Here is a 25,537-nt window from a genome sequence, read left to right on the forward strand (position 1 = left end):
CTGATTATCTCTGAGATAAACCATGTAGTTTTACTTTCTTCAATCTATGATATATATATATATATATATATATATACTGTGCTACGGAAGTATCAAAAGACAAATTTCTATATATATTTATATATATTTATATTGTACAGTTGAAAAGACGTGTACACTAGTAAAAATTCAAATTTTGCCGACTAGTTTCGACTTTCTGTCGTATTCATGGCAATCAACTGATTCCAATTACATAAAGCATATCTAAATATAGGCTATTCTAATATGACGTTTCATTGTTTATTAATATGATGTAAGACCTCACCCCAGAAATAAAGTCTGTTGTTTGACAAAATGCACGAATGAATTGGGAAAACGAGGTTATGAAATGTATTGCCCTATATAGGGCTATTGAGTTCCATGTTTAACCCAAGCGGACTTAGGGTTTTCAGTTTTTTTATCCAAAAGTCTTCTCGTCGTTGCAGTCGAGATCTTAAGAGTTCCTTGTCGCCTTCAAGAGACTTAAGCTGTTCAATTATTATAAGTTTCGCGTCATTATTGAAGTTGTTGGAAGTGTTGTTAAAATGTTGGCAAACTGGTATTGATGCTGATTTACTTGAGTCTTTTCGGTGGTTGTTTATTCGTAGATTGACTTGTGTTTCTGATTTACCAATGTATTGTAAACCGCATTTTATACATTCTAGTAGATAGATCACATACTTACTTTTGCAGTTAACCTTATGTCGGATCACATAAGTACGCTTGGTTTGGTTACTTTTAAAAGTTGATGTACTCAAAACTTGTTGGCAACATAAATTGCCTTGTTTAGTATTACATGGTTTACAATGACCCTTTTCATTACGGCTTTTAGATTTTGCTACTTCATTGTTGGATATTTTATTACTCCCAAGGATATCCCTTAATTTCTTGTTACGTTTGTATGACATCATGGGAGGATTTTTGAAGCTTTTCGCGATTTTGGGATTGATGTTAAGGATGTTCCAGTTCTTACGTAATATACTTCCAATAGGTGGAAGGGTTCTGTTATAGGTCGTGATGAATGGAGTTCTGTTACTTGTTGTCTTTTTAGAATTTTGTTTTAGTAGTTCTTCGCGTGAAATGCTGTCAACCTCTTTTATTTGTTTGTCAATGATTGCTCTTTCGTATCCTCGTGATGTAAATGTTTTGACAAGTTGCTCTGTGTTATTTTCATACTCTGCATTATCAGAGCAAATTCTCTTAATTCTTAATGCTTGGCTGTAGGCTAGGCTATTTTTTAGTGGTAGTGGATGTTCAGATGCTCTATGAAGATAATTCTGTCTGTCTGTGGGTTTCCTATGTAGTTGTGTTTGCAAATGGTTCTGTTATTGATATAAACGATCGTGTCCAAAAATGGGACTTCTTCTGCTGACATCTCATAATCAAATTTGATAGAGGTATGTTTTTCGTTAAGTTCAGATATAAAGTTTTCAAATTGCTGTTTGGTGCCTGTCCACAAAATAAATATGTCGTCAATGTAACGTAGATATAATTTTGCTTTATTCCCAATATATGGATAAATGTATTCTTTTTCGAATTTCCCCATAAATATGTTAGCGTAAGAAGGGGCACATATTGTTCCCATGGCACAACCCTTGATTTGGAGGAAATTATTGCCATTAAATTCAAAATTGTTACAGGTAAGTTTAAGTTTTAGAAATTCAAGTATTACGATTGGAGAGGCTGAAAGTGTATTTGTATTTGTAAGCTGGTTTAATTTTTGTTTAACAGCATCAAGGCCTTCATTTGTAGGGATATTAGTGTAAAGGGATCTGACATCCATGGAAATAAGTACTGTATTATATGGTAGGTCTTTAACTGACGATAATTTATTAATAAAATCTGTGGTGTCTCTTACCTACGAACTTAGTCGCTGTGCTACTGGCTTTAAGTGGTAGTCTACATATTTAGAGATTTGGCTAGAATGGCAAGCTACTGAGCTTACCACCGGTCGACCGGGATTGTTTGGTTTATGTATTTTCGGTAGCATGTAGAACCTAGGTGTTTTAGGGTTAGCTGTTTTTAACGCTTCTCCAATTTTAGATTGTATTAATTTCTCTCTTATATACCTGTCGATTAAATCATTTATCATTTTATTGTGTTTATTGGTTAAATCTTTGTCAATGGTTGAATAGAACTGGGTATTACCTAACTGTCTGTTTGCTTCTTTTATATAGTCTTTTACAGCAATTATTACAACTGCTCCCCCTTTGTCCGCTTTGGTTATGATAATGTCGGTTCTTTGCTTTAAATCATTCATGGCTTTTATTTCTTTTTTTGAGAGGTTATTTTTGGGTAGAGGTACCTTAGGTGTTGAGTAAATATCGCTTTTTACCGCTTCTATAAAAGTTTCGACTGTATGATGTACATTGTATGGTGTCCATCTACTTTTCTTCCTAAATATTCTTTCTTCGTCTGCTTGTTGCTCGTCAGTTTCTTCTTCGTCTTCTAGTGTTTCTTCATCGTTGTTAAAATGGGCTTTAAGTTTGATTTTTCGAAAAAATTCCTTCATGTCTTCTTCCAGTTCTTTTGTTTTGTAAGGTAAGGGTGTAGGACAAAAGTTGAGGTTTTTGTTTAATAGTTTAAATTCACTTAAGGAAAATTTAAAGTTTGACAAATTTATGACCTGTCCAAACGGATCGTTTATTGTTCGGACAAGCTTCTTAATAACTTTTCGAATCCTGTTATTGCCTTTGTTGTTTTGTTTAGGGCTGTAAGCATATCTGTTAGGCCCCCATGATACATGGAGGCCGTGGTTTCGTTTTTTTGGTTCCGGTTTTGAATTTCCTCGGTTGTTTGTGCTTCAACATGTGTTGTTTGATTAGACTTTTCCGTTCTTTGTTTCGGGCGCTGCAAAATTTTGATCATTCCAGGGACTTTCGTTGTTCTGTCTCTTTGGCTCTGGCTTGTTGATGCTCTTACATTTTTTAGGTGATCTACAAAGCTCATTGGTCGACTTTGGTTGGATGCCATCTGTTGCGGTCGTTTTACTGCGCCCGCGTAAGACTTCTCCTCTTTTTCTTTCTGGGGTGCAATTTGTTGTTTCTTTTCCTTAGAAGCCGCAGCTACATTTTTGTTTTGGGGCTTACCGTATTTCAGGTAGTATAACTTCCTTGACTTTCTCTTTTGGCATGTTATTTTTGTTTGCAGTGTATTTGCGTTGATAGTTTTTTTAACATCATTGTAGGTGTCTGTATCCATTTCTCTATTTAGAAGTGCATCAACTTTTGACTTTTCTTGCTCAGTTTTGGAAAGAGTGCTTCCATATATATATATATATATATTTATATATATATATATATATATATATATATATATATATATATATATATATATATATATATATATATATATATATATATATATATATAGCTTTTGATACTTCCGTAGCACAGTGCTCAATACGTTAGCAGGAGTGAGTTACTCACGAAACAGGCTTGTAGAGATAAACCATGTAGTTTTACTTTCTTCAATCTATGATATATATATATTTATATATATATGTGTGTGTGTGAAAATTTGGGCTATTTCAACCTTTGACTTTGCAAAAAAGTGGGGGTGCCATGATAAATAACTAAATATCAGAGGGCGAAAAAACGTTGGAGCAGCAAAGTAGTATAGCTTTTGCCTAGTGATAGCTTTATTACTTTAAATATTTCATTGTCAAAATATTTTGAAACTTTTCTTGATGACAGGTTATTATTTTTTCTGAACAGCCTCTACCCGTAAAGATACACTTTTATGAGTTTTATTGCAATGAATCCTTGGATTAGCTTTCTTGGGTTTATGAATTTGGGTGAGGGCTAATTCCAGAGAAGGGCAAAATACAGCAAAACATCCTTAAACCGACATCAAGAAAACGTCATGAACATGCTATAAGCGATTTAACTTGGATTAAAAATTGGCATATCAGGATGTGAGCCTTTTAATTATAGGGGCTAATCGCTAACTTTAAGGGGGCTGAGACAAGGGATGCCGTCCGTTAGTAAGTGTTTTGAATCGACATCATGCAAATCTGTGTACAGGTACAGGCGCCAAAAAGCAGGGTCACACTTCCCATAATGTCTTGGACATGGCCATGCATAGCGAGCTGGATCAAATGAGCAGTTACTCTCCCCAGAAATTTTCAAGTATAGGGTTTTATACTGTTTCATAATCTGCTTGTTAGCAAAAGGGGCCGCACTCCAGATTTAGAAGAGCAAAATTACAACCAACTTGCGCCTTTATAGGTTTTATGAACCAAGATTTTCATAACCAAATACTGCGAGAATGCACAACCTTAACGTGTACAAGCTTCAAACATTGATATGGCTTTTACAGTCATGCCGTCCGGCATCGTAAAGAGCAATTTAAACCAAACAAAGTTTACACAAGGCTTCAAGTACTTTAAGATAACACCGCGTTATGAGAAAACATCGGAAAGGTGGACGTTATTTCAAGAATTTGTTATCATATAAGGAAAAATCCCAGAATTTTATAGGATAGGGCCAAGCTAAAAGAAATATTTAGAATCTTTGCAGCAGTTAGAGAGGATGATACCCAATCTGCTAACAGATAAGCGTTGGCGTACGGGACGGGGGCTGGGAGCCTTCAACCCACTAGATTTGGGCAGCTGATTTTTTTCGGGCAAAATTCGGGTAGGAGCCTTCTCCAAAAACAAAAAGGTATAAGAAAACTACATTTTTAACATGCTTGAAATTCTCTGAGATGAAAAAATCAAGTGGTCATGATCGAGAGCGCTTTCGAAAGTAATGGAAAAGGTAAAAATCTCTTGGGTGGAAAAACACCAAAAAAGTGACAAAAACAGCCCAATTTGTGCTTGAATAGATTGTCGAAGAAGTAAAAGAAAGCGGTTGTAATGCTAGTCAGTTTGTCAGTTTGTCTGCTGAATGTCAGTTTGTGTCAGTTTTGCACTGAATGGAATCCGAAAGGAAGTTTTTGCTAAATTTTTCAAAAAAGTGTATGTAGAAACTTGTTGGCAAATGCTTCGACGGTCTAAAATGAGCGGTAAAGCTGAGGACTTGGCGGAGCGAATGGAGGACTGATTGACTTCGTCTTTATTCACAACCCCCAGTCATTGATATCTGATTTGTCTCGATATCAAGAATTTGTCCCAACCATACGATGTGAGAGATTTTGTTATATAGGCAATTATATTGTATGGGCAAAATTGCTTCAAAGAGTGTACTGGAATCAATCATATGCGAAAATGTTTCACAGGCACCGCGGAGAGTTGAGAAAAGTGGAGGATCTAAAAAAGTGGGGGGGGGGGGCTAAAACCGAATAAAACATGGCTTGAGTGGTGATTCATTGGTAATTTTTGTTTGCATTTCGGCGAAAAGTGGGGAGCTATAGCCTCCGAAGCCCCCTCCCCCCCCCACTTCTCCATGGTACCTGTTTCACCCTTCTGCGGCAACTGTGGTGCCGCCTCGGGTAGTAAGTAAATCGAGACGTTTTGTTATGATTTAGGACGCATACTTACGAGTCAAAAATTGAGCAAAAAATTCTAATTTGATGCATGAATTGTGAAAAATGAATTTGTGATACATTTTGATAAAGGCATTTCTCGACTCATTGATTGCATATTTTGTAGCTACAGAGTTTCAGCTTTCAATTAATTTTTCAATAACTCGTGAAATTTCTCACATCTCAGTTTCTACAAAAAAATGCTCGGACATCCACACTTCACGATAGAGGCCCGGGGTCTCTGCCTGGGCCCGGGGGCTCTAAAAATGTTAGTGCGATCAGGGGCGGATCCAGAGCAAATTCGAATGAGGGGCAGTTGGTAGTGGGGGCGCTGAAAAATTTTCCAATATTGGTGACGAGTATAAACAGTATACAGCAATTTCAGACTCTAACTACTGACAGTAGGTTCTCTATCCACTTTGAGATAATTCTTGAAGTAAATTAACTTTTAAGTCTCAGTAACTTTTGCACCTGATTATCATTTTTCAAAAGGGGCGCACGATTTCCTGAAAAGGAGCGCCAGACTTGCTTCAACTCGGTGAGGGAGGGACAACTGCCCCTAGCTGCCCCCCCCCTTGATCCGCCACTGAGTGCGACCCTGCCAAAATGACGTTGGCATGGGCTGAATGCAAAACAGCCTCTGTTATGCAAATTAGATGATCCAGACGCAAAAAATCGTTTGGAGTGGGCCCAAGTAGATTTGGTTGCCCCAACTGGTTACTTTTACTACGGACCTCGGGAGAGGAGTTCCTGAAATTTCCAGAACTTTCCAAAAGGAGGCTGTCCTCATCTTTTTGCAAGGAGAAAAATGGCGGGTGCAAAACAGTTTGGGTAAGCAACATTAGAAGGGTTTTTTCTGCGTTTAGAAAACAATTAATTTTAATTAGGAATTCAATGTTGCCTTAAGTTTTAAACAATTTATTTTATACACTTTGTCTTGACAGATATTTTGTTAGGAGAAAAGGTGGATAGCCTTAAGAGGGCTGTACATGACTGTTTTGTAAACAAACCAAGAAAGGGAAAATGTACGTTTTAGTCTATTTTGCTCATTGGGATGATGACAGATGATATTCCGTTGCTTCAATAAAGTCGATAAATTGTATTTTCTGGATGCATTTACCAAAAATCGAATTGGCAACAATTATAACTCTGCATTTGTACAGACACTGTATCGATACGAGAAATATGTATAGCCGTTGGTCTAGGCCAAGAAAATGACGTTTCATTCAATCAAATCTGGAGATATTTCGTTTGTCTTCGTGAATTTAGATTAAATAAGAAACTTAACAAGTCTGAAATTGTCCTGCAAACTTTAAAAAATGTTTTTGCTTCAAACAACTTTTGTTGCTCTAAACAACATTCGTGTTGCGACCCAGGATGATTTAGCGATAAACCTTTTGATTCTTATGGGTTTTAACTAATTAGTTAACTAACTAGTTGGTATGTATTAATACATACCAACATCACAAACCGGAATAAAAGAAGAGATGTGTTTATACTGATTATTGGAAACAGTCCAAATTACCAGTCTTTTTGTGCTCAACAACAAGATTTTGTTTTTTGATATTTTTGAGTCAATATCAACACATTTTTGCTAATAATTATGGGTCTGCTAACTTTGTTTTTGATATGTTTTTCAACCTGAGAGCTATATTAACCAGCATCTCAGAAGCCTCAATCAACGGTTCTGATTTTATAGCAATTACTATTGCTTTTTTTGGCCTATGAATATTTTTCATATTGTTTCTTTGATTGTTTAATAACAGAAAATGTGAGCAATAGTATAAGGTTTAAATAGTGCAAAAATTTTTAGTAATTCCAGTTTGCAGAAGACTCAAAACAAAATCTCAGGTGTTCTGTATCAAAACATTTCTGGCGAGGATGTACCATATAAAATTCCCAGTGCACATAATTTTTGTGGTCTACTTCTTCAGGTTTGCTTATTGTCAATATGTGCAAGTCCGTTATGTGTCAAGCTTGATTAGGCAAATGTAAATTAAAATTTTTTATGAATGAAAAATAGATGGAAGAAACAACCCAAGTTCACATTTGTTGCCCATTTTTAAGGATGGAATCCCTTTCCACCACTTCCCTGATTCCATGGTGCCAACTTAATATCTCTATATATATCTGTCATTCCACTTTTAGAAAAGGACTAACCCCAAGAAAGCTTGGAAACTTTAAGTAGATAGTTCTTCGCATGTGTTCATAATTGTACATGAATTTTAGAAATGGAGAAATGTATTTTTTTCTTTATGAAAAATGGAGAAATGTACATGATTTTTCTTTGCCTTTGATTTTCCTATTAACCCTGTGCTCAAAAATAGAGACTTGATCCTCCTCGCATCCAATCATACTTGCTAATTGTTGTTCCCTTAAGAGATAAATCATCCATGTCAAATAATAAATGTGTCAAGATATGATAATTATCATTTGAATTAAACTTTAAGTTCTATGGCTTTTTGGTTTGACAAATAGAATTTGGGTTCTTTTTTGTATTTAAAGCCTTGGCAATGATGCTTTTGTGGATGAAGAGTATGGCCTTGCCAAAGAGGTAACTGGTTGCATGTTATAGATATAGGTGGAAATAAATTGCTTTTTCAGCCTCTTGAAAAATATACTGTTTTTCTTGGACAATTTTGCAACAGGAATGCAATGTTAAAGGAATGCATTCAATTATGTTTAATGTTAGCAAAGTAATTCAGTTTGCAAATGTCAGAAGAACTAACATTTGCAAAGAATCTGTATGATATTTAAATTTTTATGAAGATCTAGACTCTCAATGCATATGTTTCTAGCTTTCGAGATTAATTTCTTGAACACTCATATTTAGGATTTTATTTAGAGCCTTAATATCTAATTAAGGGTTTATCATTGTGAGGTTGCTTGTTAAAATGTGTACCAAAATGGTCTAGCACAGCCTGTGTGATTTAAGGGCAAGATATAGACAAAATTATGTGACATGGTCTGCCTGTATGTCTATAATTTGTCTGTTAGAACAGAGTTCCACAAGCTAATGAACATCAGATTATTTTCTCAATACACTTATTTCCAGTACTGATAGTACCACATGTTGTTACAGAAATATTCAGAAGCAATCAGCCTGGAACCTGAAAATTCTTCTTATTACCTCAAGAGATCAATCTGTCATGCAAAATTAGAGGACTATGCAAGTATGCCTTTTTCTATGCCTTTTTTCTATGCGATTTTCTATTACTATGTTTAATTACAAGTGAGATATTGAAATAATATTGCTGAATTCTGAAACTAGCTCATTTTCCAAGATCAGCTGCTTCATTAAGGTACTTCTCTTTTCAGCGAATAAGTATTAATTTGTATAGCTAGTCTAGGATTATACTTTGAGTTTGCCATTAGGGGGGAAACTCTCAAAATTCTTATATTTTACCTTTATTGACTGCCAATTGGCATTTTGGAATTTTGAGGGTAATAAAGGAAGGGAAATCTACTTTTTCTTTAAAATATTGTGGCTAGAACTTCCATTGAAATTCATTTCAAACATGATCAAACATATGGTATTTATAATTTTCCTATAAAAAGGAATTTTTTCAATGAGAGCAATTTGTCTTTTTAGCACTTGAGAAGATAATCTACAGCTTCCCATCTTATATTTGAGAGGAATCTGGAGAAAAATAAGAGCTATGGCTTGCTTTTAATGACCAGCCCTGCTTTCTATAACTTTTGAAATTTATTATGTTTTAGGCTCAGCCAGTGATGCAGAACAATCTATCAAATTAGATGCCAACAATCAAAAAGCACATCTAAGGCTGGGGTAGGTTTTCAATATTTTTACTGCTAGTGGCAGCCCATATGCTGGTACAAGTGTGGCTCAGGACCGTCAAAGATTTCCCAGAATTAGTTTTATATTCATGTACATAAATAATATTCAATGTCCATCATAATTTCAATTGCCTGTTTTCTATAAGTTTAGATTCTTTGTTAAAGATCCTACTAACCACGTTTTTTAAAACTAGAAAAAGACGTGCCAGAAACCATCTTCCTAACGTTTGTTCTCAACTTGTGCTCTCTTATGGGTCAATTCTGTTGTTGGGGTAGGCAGGGGCGAAACTGCTGGGGGTATGGGGGTGTTGCACCCCTTCCCTCAATCTTCAAAAAAGCAGATTTTGTCCGGCAAATTTATGGCTGCCAGCATATCCGCCAGGCAGATAAGGAAATTTTGTTTAGGTCGCACTTTTATTGCTTCTTTTTGCCCCAGCGTGGTTTTTGAATATATTGTCTTTTCCCCTCATCTTTTTACAATCTCCGCCCAGTTTGGAAACGAAACAGAAACGAGGCAAGCAAGAGCAACATTCTGTCTTTTGTCTCGAGCACGACGTGCACATGTTTGTTTTTGCCTCGATATGCAGAAGTAGAGTCTGAAGTATTGATCGACAGCGAAAGTATAGACGGAAAGTAAAGTGTGTTTGATGAAGAAGGAAATTAGCACAGGGCATGCCCCCCCCCCACTTTTTGCAAAACAAGAGAGCTTTTTCAAAATCTTTTGTTGGGATTGCTAAATTTTCCCTTGACCCGCCCCCTTTCCATCCTGCATCGGAGCCCATTGAACACTGACAATTTTAGAAGCATCATAAATCAAATGCCATTTTGGAATACGTTGTTGAGAAAAATCAAGCAGTAATTTCTTTTCCAAATGTATGAAAATTTCATCATTGGTTTATCATACATTCATAGGGAGTTATGCCCCGAAATTCTCTTAGGTTTTTAGACTTACGATCCGAAAGTATTGCACCCTTCGCCAAAAAATGACCAAACAGCTGTAACAAATAACAGAAAGTTCTAAGCCTACAGTTCAAGCAGTAAATAATAGAAAATTTATCAAGGAATTGTAATTGAGATATGAATTGCAAAAAATTTTCGAGCTTCTTCTGTTTCTGAACAATATCCATGATTTGAAAACACGAAAATTGAGCTTTGATGATATGTGTACCTGCAAAATATTTCCAATAAAAAAACTTTTCTTTGCTTGAGGGTTTTCCTTATGGTGAATTCAGAGATACTGACTTTGTGCTTTGGTGTCAAAATTGTTTGAATTCCTTACAAAGCAACCGAAAGTTGAAATCAAACTCAGAAAATGCAACTGAAGCTCTTTTTTTGAAACATTGTAGTCTGCATAGTTGTTTCTAAATTCCGAAATTTCCAAGCTGTGTTTTGTTGTTCCACTGTGACAAAGTTGAGATCCTACCTCAGTCTCTTTTTGAAATTGCTCTCTTAATAGATAGGTGATTTAGAAAGTGAAAACTGTTTTTCTTTTATAGAAAAGACAGGCCTTGCAAATGCTTGCTTTTCGGAAGCAGATGTTTATAGCCAATACCAGAAATCAAGAAGCATATTTGTTTACTTTAAACAAACAGCCTGAGTCTAAAGGCCTAGCATATTTGGTGACCCTATCTCGGGGTCCCCGATGATTTCAGCCCTTGAGGCGATGTGCCCTAAAAATGAAGTTCATGCATGACACGCATTCACAATTCCTCCAAGAGCTGCCGCTGCCTTTTGCTCTTTGGTTTTTATGTAACCCAAAGAAAACTTTTAAAAGTTACACAAAGCAACCTTTCTCCATCTTCTCTAGGATTGCAAAATTCCACTTAAAAGAGTATAAAAGCTCAAAAGAAGCATTTCAAAGTTTATCAGCTTTAGATGGTAAGGTTAATTTATGCTTTTTTATTTTTTTTTACTTTGAATATACCGTAATGCTCTATGAAGCCCCCCTTTCTTTTAATCTTCCTCTCTTTAAAGCCCCCCGTAATCAAGCAAACATTTAAAATAAGCCCCCGTCTTTTTTTAAACCCCCTCTCTCTCTTAAGCCCCCTCTTAAGCCCCTGATGTCAAACAAAGAAAACATATTAATTTAGTAGGTTTTTTGACGGAAGTGATTACGAGAAATACGGCCCATGTAAATATAAACTTGTGTGCCTTAGAAGCCCGTTAGAAGTCAGTCGAAATTTGTTCAGAATATGTCCCAAAGGTTATCAACTGATTCTGGTGACTCCGAGGAAGATGAGGACCTTATGATTGATTGATTTTAAGAAACTTTCGAAGCTGCTATAGTGAGGGCAACCAGTGGCAGATTTCATAACAATCGTGCATTTAGTGAAGAAAGCATGAAAATTGGCATACCTATAGATTTTGACATGCTGAAAACGATGAGATCGGGACCCCACCTGTAAAGTACCCCAAAAAGCTATTTTTAGATGATGATACTCGGACCCAGTCCTCCTCAACTAATTCTACCAATTTTACACCACACTTCCATATTAAAAGCATACAGAGTTGTAAAAGTGTATAATCAGGCATGAAAATGCAATAATATTGTTATTTCAAAATGAATTGCCCCCATATTCTATTTTTAGATGGGGTTCTTGGTCCCAGACCTCCAACTTTCTCAACTTTCATATTAGGCCCGCAGTCTATTTTTAGAAAGAGTTACTTGGATCCAGACCTCTACTAACGATTAATTGTTCATCAAGCGCGAAAATTTCATTGTCAAAGGAAAATTAGTTCAAATTGAAAGTTCAAATGTCTAATTCTTCGAGGCACTGCCCATTGCACATGCACAATTCCGTGCATTCCAAACCAAACTGTCTGCATTTACATCGTGTCGAACATTTCTGCCTACATCCACATTTGATTAGCTCCTGGCATGCTTTTGAGGCTTCCGGGACAACCATCCATAAAGGTGACACATTTTCATTCCAACCCCATTCTACAATTGGAGGTAGATGCTGCGTTTTCACCGTTGATTGATACCAGACAAACCTTTAAGGAAAGAGCAAAATCTTAGTGCCATTCCCTTCCAGAATATTTGGAAGCATATCGAGTCTGAATTTGCTGTTTGGGTCGAACAATGAAAGTTGGTTTTCACAATGACTATTGAGTTTGTATGAAGTAAGTTTTGTTAAGGAACAGAACCAAAGAAATGTTTGATGAAGTGAAAGCAAAAAGGAGCTTCAAGAACCTTCAAGAATTGGTCTACTATCCAAAGCTTTTTTCGCCTTCAAGGAAGGCAGGTCGCCCAATGTTACCAATACATGCTTCTGCAAACTTCAACGTGAATAGTCTTTCAATACTTACCCAGCTTGGAAAATAGCCCGTCTTGTATGTTGAAGAAGTGCATCACTTGTTGGTGGCAAACTTTCACTTGGGCAACCCTTCTTGGTGAACAAATGTCGGCGACACTCGTTTACGTCGCTGAGTGAAGACGTTCTTTGGTACATCAATACCACGAAGCGCTCTATCATCTTGACATCAATATCCCTAGGTTGGCCATTCTCACCATTCGACAATCTGAAAAATGGGATGAATTTAAATAGCAAACAAATGCACTTCTTTAGATACAATAAATCTGTAGATAAATCTTTAAACAAGAGTTTATTCAGCAATCCCAGAAGAATGTTCTTTGCTCTGAAGTTCTCTTGTATCTCTGTGACAGAAAGCTAGAAACTATACTATCAAAAAGAAAATTTAGTCACTTAAAGAACTTATCTTGCAAAGGTATCCGTGGCCTCAGGAAAAGCTTTCCAGGTGTTCCAAGCTATTTTCTTTCCTTTTCCAGAAAATGACGACACAGTGTCACAGCCAGTGAATGCATACCAAAATGGAAGGCCTTTGCAAACGTCTTGTCCCAAAGCATGTACATACGAGTGAACTGGTAACCACCGTCTTGATTTCCTGACGCCAAACTCTATCCATAATTCCTCAACCTCTAGTGAATGAAAACATGAGATGGCGATAACAACAACATCTGTGTCGACAGTTCTTATAGCGACTTTGCTATGACCGGAATCAGCGCAATGTTTGACGTGCAGGAAAATGCGTGTGTCCGCCTCTTCGTGGTTGCAAGGAGTTAAAAACGTAAGATCTGTTGCTTCTGATGATAGCACTTCTTCAGAATCTGTAGCAACTACGACACAACTTGTCAAGGATTCGCTTGTCAAATCGACAGCCAGCAAATGAAACAGCTCCCTTTTGTTTTCGTCATTTCTAAGAAATTTTTGCCAATTTTTCCAGACAGGAGTGGCTTCATTAACAAGGATTCGAATTCCAGAACCTCGCCCTTCTCTCGTTTCTGATTTCAGGCTACCACTTATGTATCTGTCAAAGACGACATCGACTCGCTGCATGCCATTGGTGGAAAATTCTCTAAAGCCAGCTTTACGAAAGACTTCCTTGCTATATTCACCGAATGTTTTGACCTGATTTGGCTTTGAAAACTGAACCATTGCTGCCCCATCTATTATCTTTGCAGTTACACCAGTTGGTTCGTCAACGTCTGATGATTCGTGTCTTTCTAAACATGCAAGGAAATCAGCTTTATTGCCTTTACGTAGCTTTCCATATTCAGATATTGCTGGTGGATAAGCATGATTCTCGTGAGCAAAGAAGTCAGCCAGATCACCGTTCCTTGATTGACAAGCAACATAGAGTGATGCATAGAGCTTTCGGTCCTGCTGAAGAGAAACCACCTTCAATATACCTTTTGAGAATTTCACTGCATTCTTGTTGCGAAATAGAGAGAGTTTGTTTTTCGGTATAACTTCGTAGATTGATTTCTTGCAAGTCAGCAGTCTCTCTGTGACGTAAGCTTGATACTGTGCCTCTCCGATCTTTTTAGCGTTTTGTACTGACTTGATTGAAGGATCAGCCATGACATTCTTTGTCATTATTTGAAATAGAATATCACCTTCATCGAATGGATTCCCTATCTCTGACAACGTTGCTTTGAGCGATGCAACATCTTTTCGAAAACGCTTTTCAAAAGAATTTGAGTCTTCATGATGTGGCAACTCTTCCTTTGGAGTTTTGTCTTCGTCCTCACTCTGTTCGTCGTAATGCTTAAATTCGTTAACTAACCGGGCAATTTCCGGTCCCCCAACCATCCATTTCAGTAGAGCGGTTTCGTTGTCAAGAATGCCGATCGCTCCACCGTCAATTTTTATAACTTTGTTATTCTGCTCATGAGCTTGATCTTCAGCAATAGTTGAAAAGGCCTTTCTTGTCTTTCTTACTGTAAAGTTCCCTTCCATAAATTCTTTGTGAATTGAAGGATGTCTAGAGGAAAGCATCTTTAGGTCTTGAATAAAGATAGGAAGCCACCGTGCATAGCAACAGTTGGAGTAGTATTGCATAGTTAGTGTGATCTAGTGCAAATACCCATGGCACAATTTCTTGAAGAGTCTGTACAAACATGGAAAAGTTTGATTCACGTAGACTCTGGACTAAATTTAAGAGTAACACTTCCAATTCAATAACTGTGGCCCAGTAGTGAAACTGTGGTGATTTTGCCCGCTTGCTCTCGATCCAATCTTGCAGTGTTAATGATGAACCTGAGCATTTGTAGACATCGCCAAGTTGTAAAGTTCTGTAAAGTTCCCTTCCATAAATTCTTTGTGAATTGAAGGATGTCTAGAGGAAAGCATCTTTAGGTCTTGAATAAAGATAGGAAGCCACCGTGCATAGCAACAGTTGGAGTAGTATTGCATAGTTAGTGTGATCTAGTGCAAATACCCATGGCACAATTTCTTGAAGAGTCTGTACAAACATGGAAAAGTTTGATTCACGTAGACTCTGGACTAAATTTAAGAGTAACACTTCCAATTCAATAACTGTGGCCCAGTAGTGAAACTGTGGTGATTTTGCCCGCTTGCTCTCGATCCAATCTTGCAGTGTTAATGATGAACCTGAGCATTTGTAGACATCGCCAAGTTGGAGGTAGAGTGCAGCACATGTCACTTGGTGAACGTAACGGCAACGCTTAACTTGCTTGCCTTGAATCATACTTTCGATTCTTCCTGGCGTGCTGATGTTGGATTTTACTAAAAGTTCAACCCAACCGCTCCCATCAAGCCAATCACCAATGGTTGAGAGAAGGCACATTTCGATATGCAAGGCACCCATCATCATTAATAGCTTACCCTCACCATAAAGCTCGGGGTAGAGCCATTGCACTTGCTTTGAAATCGCGTATACTGGCTGATCCGCTGTCATTACAGGAATCTGTCCAGGATTCACATGCTGTAATATGAGCTTAACTATCTTCATTGTATGGGCAACTGTGGCCGTCGACGTGATAGACTCTTTCAGAAGTGGCAAGAGCGTTGAAAGTGTTGTCGGAAGTGCTTCGTTTCGTTCCAGCTTCTTTGCATTGTATGCCGACCAAGAAACTCTTTCGAACAAAGGAATTTCTACCTCTGAACTCTCCCAGCAGTGCAAATTTTGCAACCAGCCATTATCTTCAAGCAATTTTTGCGCGTTATTGCTATAATCTTCAGTGTTTGTTCTCTGTAGTGGATATTCCGGTATTTTCGATTTTGTTGGGCATATTTCAGTATAGTAGCTTGGCAGCTCTAAGGGAACACTGCTCTTCTCGATATCATTCTCCAATTGCAGTTGTGTCTGCCCTCTCATGATTTTCGGATGTTGGAAAATTGAGATACTGGTACCATGGAAAGCACTCAATGCTGTAGATGAAGATGGATTGTGGTCAATGTTGCCGATCGCTGCAGACGTGAACATACCATTCTGGATACTTGGTGGGCAAACTACGCCGTTTTCTCTGTAAATTTTACACAACTGTTTTGTAACCGCTAGTTCGAAATTTTGCACGCGATTGTACGGGACGCTTATTCCATGCTTTGCAAGGTTTACTACCAAGCCCTTTTTTCGCGTTTTGCTGTGTATCATCAATCCAATATAGAGAGGAAATGGTGTTTCGTCAGCTTTCATGTGCCGTATTTTTTCAACAATGCCATTATGCTTCTTTTCTTTTCTGATTGTATTAAACCGAATCAACTGAGAGATAGATGTCGCAGCTCTACTGTTGCTCAATTCACAAGGCTCCCCTCCAATCACCGAAACACCCAGGATCATTCTTACTAAGCTATAAAGTGAGGCCGGAACTGATGCTTCATGTTTTGGTTCTTCCTTATCGTCAGCAAACATTTGTTTTCTAATTATTTTGGCTGCTCTTGCAAGGCATCTACCATCATCCTCTCCGCTAAACGAGCACGAATCGAATATTGCTGATCCCGTCTCTTCCTTCAAAGTCAAGAGTATTTCTCTTCCTTTCTTATGCTCACTCAGTTCTGGAAGTAGCTCAATAATTTTCTCCTTGAGGCGAGTGCTGTGAATCTTGCTCTTATATTCTTCAGATGCACCATATTCGACAAGGCGCTTGCAAAAAAGAGTTTTCAAAGCACTTAGTTTGAAAACTGGGATTGTTTCTGCAACACTGCAGCATTCTTGTATGTAGGAGACTATTTCCGCTAAAACGACTCCGTAAATAATTTCGTACTCAACATCTGCTGCAGGTTTAGAAGATTTTATGGCTCGTACTCTATTTCCTAGAATGGTCAAACAGTTCTTGTGGTAACGAGCCTCAATTGCGACCAAGTCACCTTCACGGAGTCTAGCAAGAAGCTTGTCGTCCGATAACAGAATGGCCGCATCGCGAATTCTTTTATCCAAGCCAAGTGTGCGCGCATGGTGCAAGTTTTTGTCGGAATCATGCTCATCACATAATATGCACGTTGGTTGAAAATTATCTGCAGTATACTGAGATCGAGTTTTTAAAGTCACAGTGGAACCTTGTTCCTGGCTGCTTTCATCAACGCGCCTTTTTCTACATACCCTGTTGTAATGATAATTGTCGTAACGATTTCTACAACTTTTATGAAACTTTGCTTGGTATTGAACAAAATTATCTAAGAGATTCGGATTTTGGAACCTTCGCTTCAGAGATGACGGTAGCTGCCCTATCTCCTCAAAACGTCTAAGGTTTTCTATTACAGCAAGATATCCTTGACTAGCATCAGCTCTAGTAACATTCGCTGGACACACGAGCGCAGTTTGATCGACTCCTTGACACAGAAAACAGAGATTCCAGTCTATTTCTCTATCAGTCTGACATCTATCAAAGTGATCGGGTACGTCCAAGAGCTCAAACCTCTTTCCGGACATGACACTTTTTGGAACCGTTCTGACTACTTTCTGCTTACAGTCATGTCAAAATATCCCCTACTCATACCATGCCACGCGCCCCTGTATCTTGATAAGATCAGGCTTTTCTTTTTACCAGGTATCTCACTTCAAGGGTAGCATGCTCGCGCGTTCTTAAGACAAAGGATCTTCTACATGCATCAACGCAACTGATCAGATCAGTAATTATACCACGTTTCTGGAAATCCAAAAGCAACGCTTACAGATTGCTTTCAGCTGTTAACTACGGATTCAGCTTCTGTATCGCGAAAATCGAAATTGTCCATCCATTGCATACATAAAGATAAATTGATAGAAAAACTGCTCTACCCCATTCTGAAAAAGCTTTTTGGTACAATTTAATGATTTGAATGAATTCCCCTCTCAATTAACTTTTATGACTTGACGCATTGTTTTTGAAAATTTTGTAGAGGTCTGGGTCCAAGTACCTCTTTCTAAAAATAGACTGCGGGCCTAATATGAAATTTGAGGAATTGCTTTCATCGTTATGAGGATCTTAATCTCTGTGAAATTAGTAATTTTAGTATTTCGCTCCCGGGTACTACAGAAAAATGATCAGCACCTTTCCTGGAGGTCTGGGACCAAGAACCCCATCTAAAAATAGAATTTGGTGGCAATTCATTTTGAAATAACAATATTATTGCATTTTCATGCCTGATTATACACTTATACAACTCTGTATGCTATTAATATGGAAGTGTGGTGTAAAATTGGTAGAATTAGTTGAGGAGGACTGGGTCCGAGTATCATCATCTAAAAATAGCTTTTTGGGGTAATTTACAGGTGGGGTCCCGATCTCATCGTTTTCAGCATGTCAAAATCTATAGGTATGCCAATTTTCATGCTTTCTTCACTAAATGCACGATTGTTATGGCTTTTTCCCTCACTACTAGCAATGTTTTTGAGAAAATTTTTATAACATTCTCATAACAATAAATTAATAAGGGCTTTTTTATAACATTTTTTACATTGAATTATTAGTAAGCCCCCCTACTCTAATAAGCCCTCTCTCTTTCAAGCCCCCCTGGACTGGCAAAACTGAAAAAGCCCCCGGGGGGCTTAATAGAGCTTTAACGTATTCGCATTTCTCTCTATTCTGAAGTGTACATATTTTAAATCAAATGAATTTTCAATTTTTAGCTGAAAACAAAGAAGCAGTAGATTGGATAAAGAAATGTGATGCCGAAATAGCGGGTTAGTGTTATACGTCTCTGTATTTTTTAAACCTTCTTAGACAGTTTTGCATGAGAACTCTCAGAAACATCTTTTAGTTACCGTAAAAGCTGTATTAAGCCCCCAGGGACTTATTTATATTTTCAGTCCTAGAGGGAAAGCTTAAAAGAGAGGGGGCTTATTAGAGAGGGGGGGCTTATTAGAGCGGGGCTTATTAATGATTCAATTTGAATGCTTTTATACAAAAGGCCCTTATACATTTCTGTTATGAAAATGTCATACAAATATTCTCAAAAACCTTCGCCAGTAGCTTAGAGAGTTTCATAAATCAATCAATTATGATGTTCTCATGTTAATCAGAGCCAACAGGATCAATTTGTAACCCCTGAGACATATTCTAAACAAATTTTGACTGACTTAAAAGAGAGGGGGGCTTAAAAGAGAGGGGGCTTCATCTTCTAAACAAATTTTGACTGACTTCTAAGGTGCACTAGTAAATCTTTTCATGGGCTGTATCTAGTGCACACGGTCGTATTATCATCATCAAACCTATCAAAAGACCCACTCAATGCGCATTTTTTCTTTCGTTTGATATCGGGAGCTAAAACAGGGGGCTCGATAGAGAAAGGGAGCTTATTTTATACTTGGGTTTGAAAAGGAGGGCTTAAATAAAAGGGGTATTTAAATGAAAGGGGGGCTTAAATGAGAGGGGGCTTAATAGAGCTTTTATGGTATCTCAGACTTTAATCTATGCCTCTCATGTATACACTGTCAATAAATACTTGTACTTGCTTGACGTATGGATAAGCCACAATTCTTCATGCTACCTAAACATGCTTTACAGAAAATATTATTACTGACATTTTATATTTAAACACAATTTATTTTGGGATCGATCCCGTGTATACTTTTGCGAAATTTTGGGATCGATCCCAAATGAGATCAATCCCAAACTGGATCAGTCCCATTTTCCATGTAAACAGGGGTCTTAAACTTTGCTAACATGTTTTGTAGCAAACAATGCAGAAAGTAAAGTGACAAACGAAGCTGTTGCATCAGAGAAAAATATGGAAGAAAAGCATGCTGCAGCTAACTCCGTTAAGTGAGATGCTTTAGAATCTTCTGTAAATTTCATTTTAGTGACCATTCATTTTAGCATTGGCAAAGTGGAGATGAGGGGAAAATTTTCTCAAACAACTTCTGAAGCTGACAGTGCTGAGGGTTTTTGTCTATGGAAAGAAATAAAGGAGACTTACTGTAACTTGTTTCAGCCAGACATCCTAAAAGCAAGCGTTTATACAAAGTTAACTGCTTTTTCGCTGATTGCTGAAGCCAAACATCTGAACTTTGACTGATTTTTTTCTAGACAGCAGAGAATACCAGACCTAGTCTTTTTATGATTCATTAGATTGGTGTTCCACTGGGCGCTGTCAACGCCTCTGTTTTGTTCGTCCTTCTCATCAAGGATCTATTATCTTTCACCGCTACAAGTATTTGTTCTTTGTGCTTATCTGAGCTCTTCTTTCACTTTTGATTCTCAACATGATTCAAAGAAACATTTTTATATTTCTTCCCACTGATAGCCTGGCAATAATTCAGAAGAAGGGTAAAGACAATCTCGTTAGGTTCAACCAAACTAATACCAAACAGGTTATTGTTTCAGATAAACGCAACCCTGGCTTCCCTCCTGTTTCCATGAATGGTACTGCTTTGGGCATTTCTACTTCTCTTTCACAACTATGCCTTTCTTTATCATCCAACCTTTTTTAGAATTCTCACCTTTTTCGCTATTGCTTCATATTCTTTTAAAAATCTTAGTCTCCTCTCTAGCGCACGTGGATTTTTCTCACCTTCACAACTTTTAACAATTTGTAGGTCTCAGATCGGTCCTTCTTTAGAATGCTGCCCTTCTATTAAGAGTGGTGCACCTAAATCGTCCTTTTGTCTCCATCACAAAATCCAATCCAAAGCCATTCGTCTAATCAACAACTGCAACCTCACCTCCGTTCCACATCTTTTTTGTCGGCGCTGTGTCGCCGATCTCTCAATTTTATTAAGACTCTACCACGGGTATCAGAGATCTACAGTCCCCTGAGAAACGTATGCAGTATAGATAGGTTTCTAGTGCCCTCCCTAATCATGTCTGTTTGCACAATTAAAGAACTCTGTCCCACAGCTCATTCTTCCTTACCAGATCTTGAAAACTTTGCAGCGCTTTACTCCCTTCCTACCTGCCTTCATTCAAAACCATTACCTTCCCATACCGTCAAAAAATAAAATTATTCCCTTCTCTTCCCTTTATTGTTAGGGTTCAGTTATAGGCTCTCGGGCCATCTGCTAACTCTATAGATTTAAGAAATGAGGTCTCAGAAACACAAGCAACTATAAACTAATGACCTTATAGAACTTATAGAACAATTAATGACCTTATAGCTATAAGTAGTGACTCTGGTGAGTGAAGTTGTTACCTAACCCAGAAGTTTCTGTTTGATTATACTTTGACTAGTCAATCTAAATCTCTGTTAAAATATTCCATTATCAAATTTGGATCTTGGTATGAACGTCTTGTCAATTGCTTGTTTGTTTAGTTGTGTCATGTCTTTCATCTTTATTTAAAGGCACGACTGGTATCAAACTGAAACTAATGTTGTCCTTACTCTGATGGTGAAAAACCGCAAGAAAGAGGATGTTGAAGTCGAGTTTGGGAAGCAAAATGTTTGTACTTTCATATTTTCCAACAAATTTTGCCTTTTTATGCTAAGACTAGACATTTCATTTGTAATCTTCAATAGTTTTCACGGTATTTTTTTATTTACTATGCAGCTTGTCAAAGGAAAATCGGCTAGGGGGATTGGTCTTATCCTAGATTCATTGAAGAAATTACTGTAGCCAGAGATTTTGCATCAATCAAGGGCAAAAGTAACAACCTTTTTTAAGTTCTTTTAATTATGTTAATGGAGCAATTGGAAAAAACCTGTTGTAGGTAACATTCCATTTAGCTGCAAAGACAAGCTTTTTATCTACTTGAATATTTACAGGTCAGTATAGCAGTGAAGCTTTCAAGCTCACAAGACTACAACTGGGAATTGAACCTTGCCCATCCAATAGTACCACAGGACTGCATTACTCGTATTCTTTCAACAAAGGTAAGCCAACCCTATTACAGTCCCACCAGGTTCTCTTTATAAGCATAATCTGTTATAGAGACAAGATTCTGAGCCAGAGATAGCATAGATTGACGTTTTCCTTTTATACCAACTCCGAACTGATTAACTGTCGTGGGCAAGTGCATTGTGTATCGAAATATGGAAGGTGTTGTCAACACAGTGACTGACGGGAAGAGGACTGGGTTCAAATCTTATAAATTGGTCATTTAAGACCAAAAGAGAACCCAAGAAAGCGTAGAAATTTTCTGGCAACAATAAAAGACAGATAAAAATATCGTTAAAAGCGAAAGAAGTGAATACTTTCTTCATTTTTCACAACAATTTGTTCGTGTAAAACTTTGCAGCTATAAAATTATTGGGTGACACAGAAGCTAGAAATAATAAAGGGAACCGTAAGAAACAGCTTAAACTTGGGGTAACAAAGAGACTCGCACACTGTTTGAAAATGGGCAGCCTCAATTAGTGCTATATGGCTATGCATTTATTTGCATGTCTAGAAGTGCTACTGGTACATTCATGATTTGTTTGGGCTGATTTTTATTCGCCTTGTGTAAACTGCAAATCAGCTGCTATGTATTCAGTAGAGGGATGCAGAAACCTTGAAGTAGGCATAAGTTTCAAATAATTTTGCTAATGTGACATAAATGTTACATTTTGCTTTTTTCTTTCTGAATTACGAAAATTTTGGCTTTCTGATATAGATTTTATTTACATGTTTGCCAATTTTTTGGCTTTGAGTATGCGTAATAATCTACCAACCCTGTAGCTTATTGCAACTTATTGGCAGTGGTGATGTAATACTGTGGATAACATTCAGAATGATTATGTTTTTTCTCTTTTTCAGATCGAGGTGAAAATGAAAAAAACTGAAGGAATGCGTTGGAATTCTCTTGAAAATAAAAACGAACCTGTTTTTGCCAAATTAGATAAAGGTAAGCTATGTATGGGTGTCACTCGTTGGGTTGTCAAGTTTATCTTTGACAAGAGAATGTTTTTATTTCGTAGTTAACAACTAGTATGGTGCAGTCTCAGTAACATGGGCTATCACTAACATCGATTTTCGAAAATCAACCATCGCATTCCTTGCTTATATTAAGGTTTATGGCTGAAGTTAACGATACATTTACTTTTCCCCTACATTTCTGACAAGTATGTCTGTTTCAAAGCAAGGTTCAGGAAGATTTCCTTAAGTTAAAGCTTTTTTTGTAGTAGCTCCATTGAGGTTTCATAAGTATTTTAGAATTTTCAGCTTTTGATTGTACCATTGTTGACTGTTTACTGTTACCATCCCTGTAAAAACAGATTCGGCGACAAATGAATCTTCCACGCGACAGTACCCTACGTCATCAAAGCGGCACCAAGACTGGGACAAACTTGCTGCCAAAATTGAGAAGGACGAAACTGAAGATAAGAAAGAAGGCGAGGCTGCCTTGAACGAACTTTTCCAGAAAATTTATGCGAATGCAGATGAAGACACGAAAAGAGCAATGAACAAAAGCTTTCAGGAATCAGGGGGAACAGTGTTGAGTACGAATTGGAAGGACATAGGCGCTAAAAAGGTTGATTGTAAACCCCCTGATGGCATGGAGTTCAAGAAATATGAGTTTTGAAAGAAGACAACTTTCGTAGAAATGATCCAGCAATTAGTAACCCACTGGTACTTGATTGTGCTTCGTCGATTTTCATGCATCTTCAGTCTCGCTTGCTGAAAAGTTTCAGAGTTTTGTACAAATTTTTATGAAGACGTAAGCTATCTTGCAGACTACTTCACATTGATTTTTTTGTCATCTGAAATATGTTTTGAAGCACCATTAATTATCTTCATGAAACTTACAGTTGTAGAAATTCAATCCAAGTTTCCTTTCATTGCCAGGAGAACGGCATTTGAAATGTTTATAAATTATTGTTTTTCTTTATTGTGTTTGCTCCGTGCGCCGTTCGCTACTTGAAGGTGCAAAGAAGGCTGAGCTCCCTTTTCTAATGCCAAAAAAGGATCCCTTTCTACTTCATGCTATTGTTATTGGATAAAATTTTTACGAGGTCCCTCCTAGTAAAGGGTTGCGCTGCTGTTCATGACCCCCTCTCCAGTAGAACAGCATGTTACGTCTATGATAAAACATATCTTGCAAAAAATTTTGTGCCTACGTGCTGATTTTATAGGTGAAATTAACAGTAATGCGTTAGCAAACTTTAAACCTTACATTGGCCATGCCTCGCCCAATTATGATCATATCTAACTAATTTTGCATATTGCGAGGTTTTTTATACTGCTCTCGTCGCACTTTGGTACCCTATACATATTTATCTCGTGTTTTGTAGGAGGAGCGCCGATCCTTTGAGATCAACTGCTCCTGGTTATAAAAATTATGCATCCGAAATCTCATGATGGCGATTCCGCGGGGTGCGCCCCACGGGGCGCCTCCCCGTGCCATTGACGGCAGATGCCCTTTTCAAATGATGATAGGTGGCCGCACCTGCCAATTCTTAGCTGTCAATGTCTCCAAATGAGGGACCTCTGCCATTTGGCGCATGCGTATAAAACCATCAGTGTAGGTCATCGAGGGATGAAGAATATTTTAACAAAGCCTTTTTTTGATTTCTTGTTTTACCTATCTGAACACTGGGATGCATGGAACAAAATCAAGTTGAAGGAAGGAATGTAACAATGCCTCGTTAGAACCAAAAAAGGGGCTCCACGAAATACAGGACGTCAAATAACGAACATTTCCTATCTTTGTATTATTCTAACCCGCGGTCATAAGCAGTGCCATAGATGAGAAAATTTATAGAAGGGATGAGAATTCTAGATTTTTCGATTAAAATCTAACAAGAATTTTAAATGTTCTCTATTTAATAGAAGTGTTCTAAATTTTTATGAGAAAATACATCATTATGAACAGTTCTTTGATTTTTCGAAAAATGCGACTTACATTCCAAATCAAATCTAAACTCTTCTTCATTCAGTTTATATAGATATTTTTTCATAATAGCCTATAGCCTCACTATTTTATCGAAAATCGATCAAACTTAAAATTGTTTTTTTTTTGAAAAAATATGGCTTTCATTCACAAACTAAATTCAATTCTCTTTTTTTGCCATCATTTAGGAGCAAATAAACTTGTTTTTTAGAAGAAAGTATTCCCGAAAAATATTTTACAAATTTGATAAGCCTATAGCCTTACTTTTTCATCAAAAATTGATGCAACTAATCATGCTTTTTTTCTCGAAAAACTCGACTTATATTCCAGGGCTAAATTCAATTCTTGATTATTCTGGTCATTTAGAAGAAAGTAGATTGGTTTTCAGAAGAAAAAAACCATTAAAAATTGACAAACTTTCTAAGCCTAAAGCCTTACTATTTTACCAAAAATCGATCTGTCTTGAAATTGTTTATTTTTCGACAAATATGACTTTTATTCACAAACTAAATTCAATTCTCTTTTTTTGCCATCATTTAGGAGCAAATAAACTTGTTTTTAGAAGAAAGTATTCCCGAAAAATATTTAACAAATTTGATAAGCCTATAGCCTTACTTTTTCATCAAAAATTGATGCAACTAATCATGCTTTTTTTCTCGAAAAACTCGACTTATATTCCAGGGCTAAATTCAATTCTTGATTATTCTGGTCATTTAGAAGAAAGTAGATTGGTTTTCAGAAGAAAAAAACCATTAAAAATTGACA

General features: G+C 37.2%; 2 protein-coding genes and 1 non-coding gene across 4 annotated transcripts; 1 reads left to right on the top strand and 2 right to left on the bottom strand.

The window, feature by feature from the left end:
• The first annotated feature begins 6,112 nt into the window (after positions 1 to 6,112).
• Positions 6,113 to 23,754, top strand: LOC135686426 (protein SGT1 homolog). The gene is made up of 11 exons (XM_089109099.1): positions 6,113 to 6,315; positions 7,990 to 8,038; positions 8,567 to 8,657; positions 9,205 to 9,274; positions 11,090 to 11,160; positions 18,655 to 18,708; positions 19,702 to 19,789; positions 21,306 to 21,402; positions 21,726 to 21,833; positions 22,699 to 22,786; positions 23,157 to 23,754. The coding sequence occupies exons 1-11, from the start codon at positions 6,293 to 6,295 to the stop codon at positions 23,462 to 23,464; spliced, it is 1,047 nt and encodes a 348-aa protein (XP_088965225.1). The 5' UTR covers positions 6,113 to 6,292; the 3' UTR covers positions 23,465 to 23,754.
• On the bottom strand, positions 11,924 to 13,658 carry LOC148960110 (uncharacterized). 2 transcript variants are annotated; one of them, XR_016143858.1, is made up of 2 exons: positions 12,592 to 13,658; positions 11,924 to 12,276 (listed from the first exon to the last, which is right to left on the bottom strand). XR_016143858.1 is itself a non-coding variant. In XM_089109100.1 (2 exons), the coding sequence occupies exons 1-2, from the start codon at positions 12,756 to 12,758 to the stop codon at positions 12,033 to 12,035; spliced, it is 411 nt and encodes a 136-aa protein (XP_088965226.1). In that variant the 5' UTR covers positions 12,759 to 12,974; the 3' UTR covers positions 11,924 to 12,032. The 2 variants fall into 2 exon arrangements, 1 of the variants encoding a protein (XP_088965226.1); XM_089109100.1 differs by having other exon boundaries at positions 12,592 to 12,974.
• A 420-nt stretch (positions 23,755 to 24,174) lies between the features above and the next one.
• Positions 24,175 to 24,306, bottom strand: LOC135686952 (U11 spliceosomal RNA). Its single transcript, XR_010516130.2, has one exon. It is a non-coding gene; the product is annotated as a U11 spliceosomal RNA (small nuclear RNA).
• Positions 24,307 to 25,537: the final 1,231 nt, after the last annotated feature.

This window comes from Rhopilema esculentum, chromosome 6, assembly GCF_057945365.1.
Source record: "Rhopilema esculentum isolate cy_ngs chromosome 6, ASM5794536v1, whole genome shotgun sequence".
NCBI classification, from domain to species: domain Eukaryota; kingdom Metazoa; phylum Cnidaria; class Scyphozoa; order Rhizostomeae; family Rhizostomatidae; genus Rhopilema; species Rhopilema esculentum.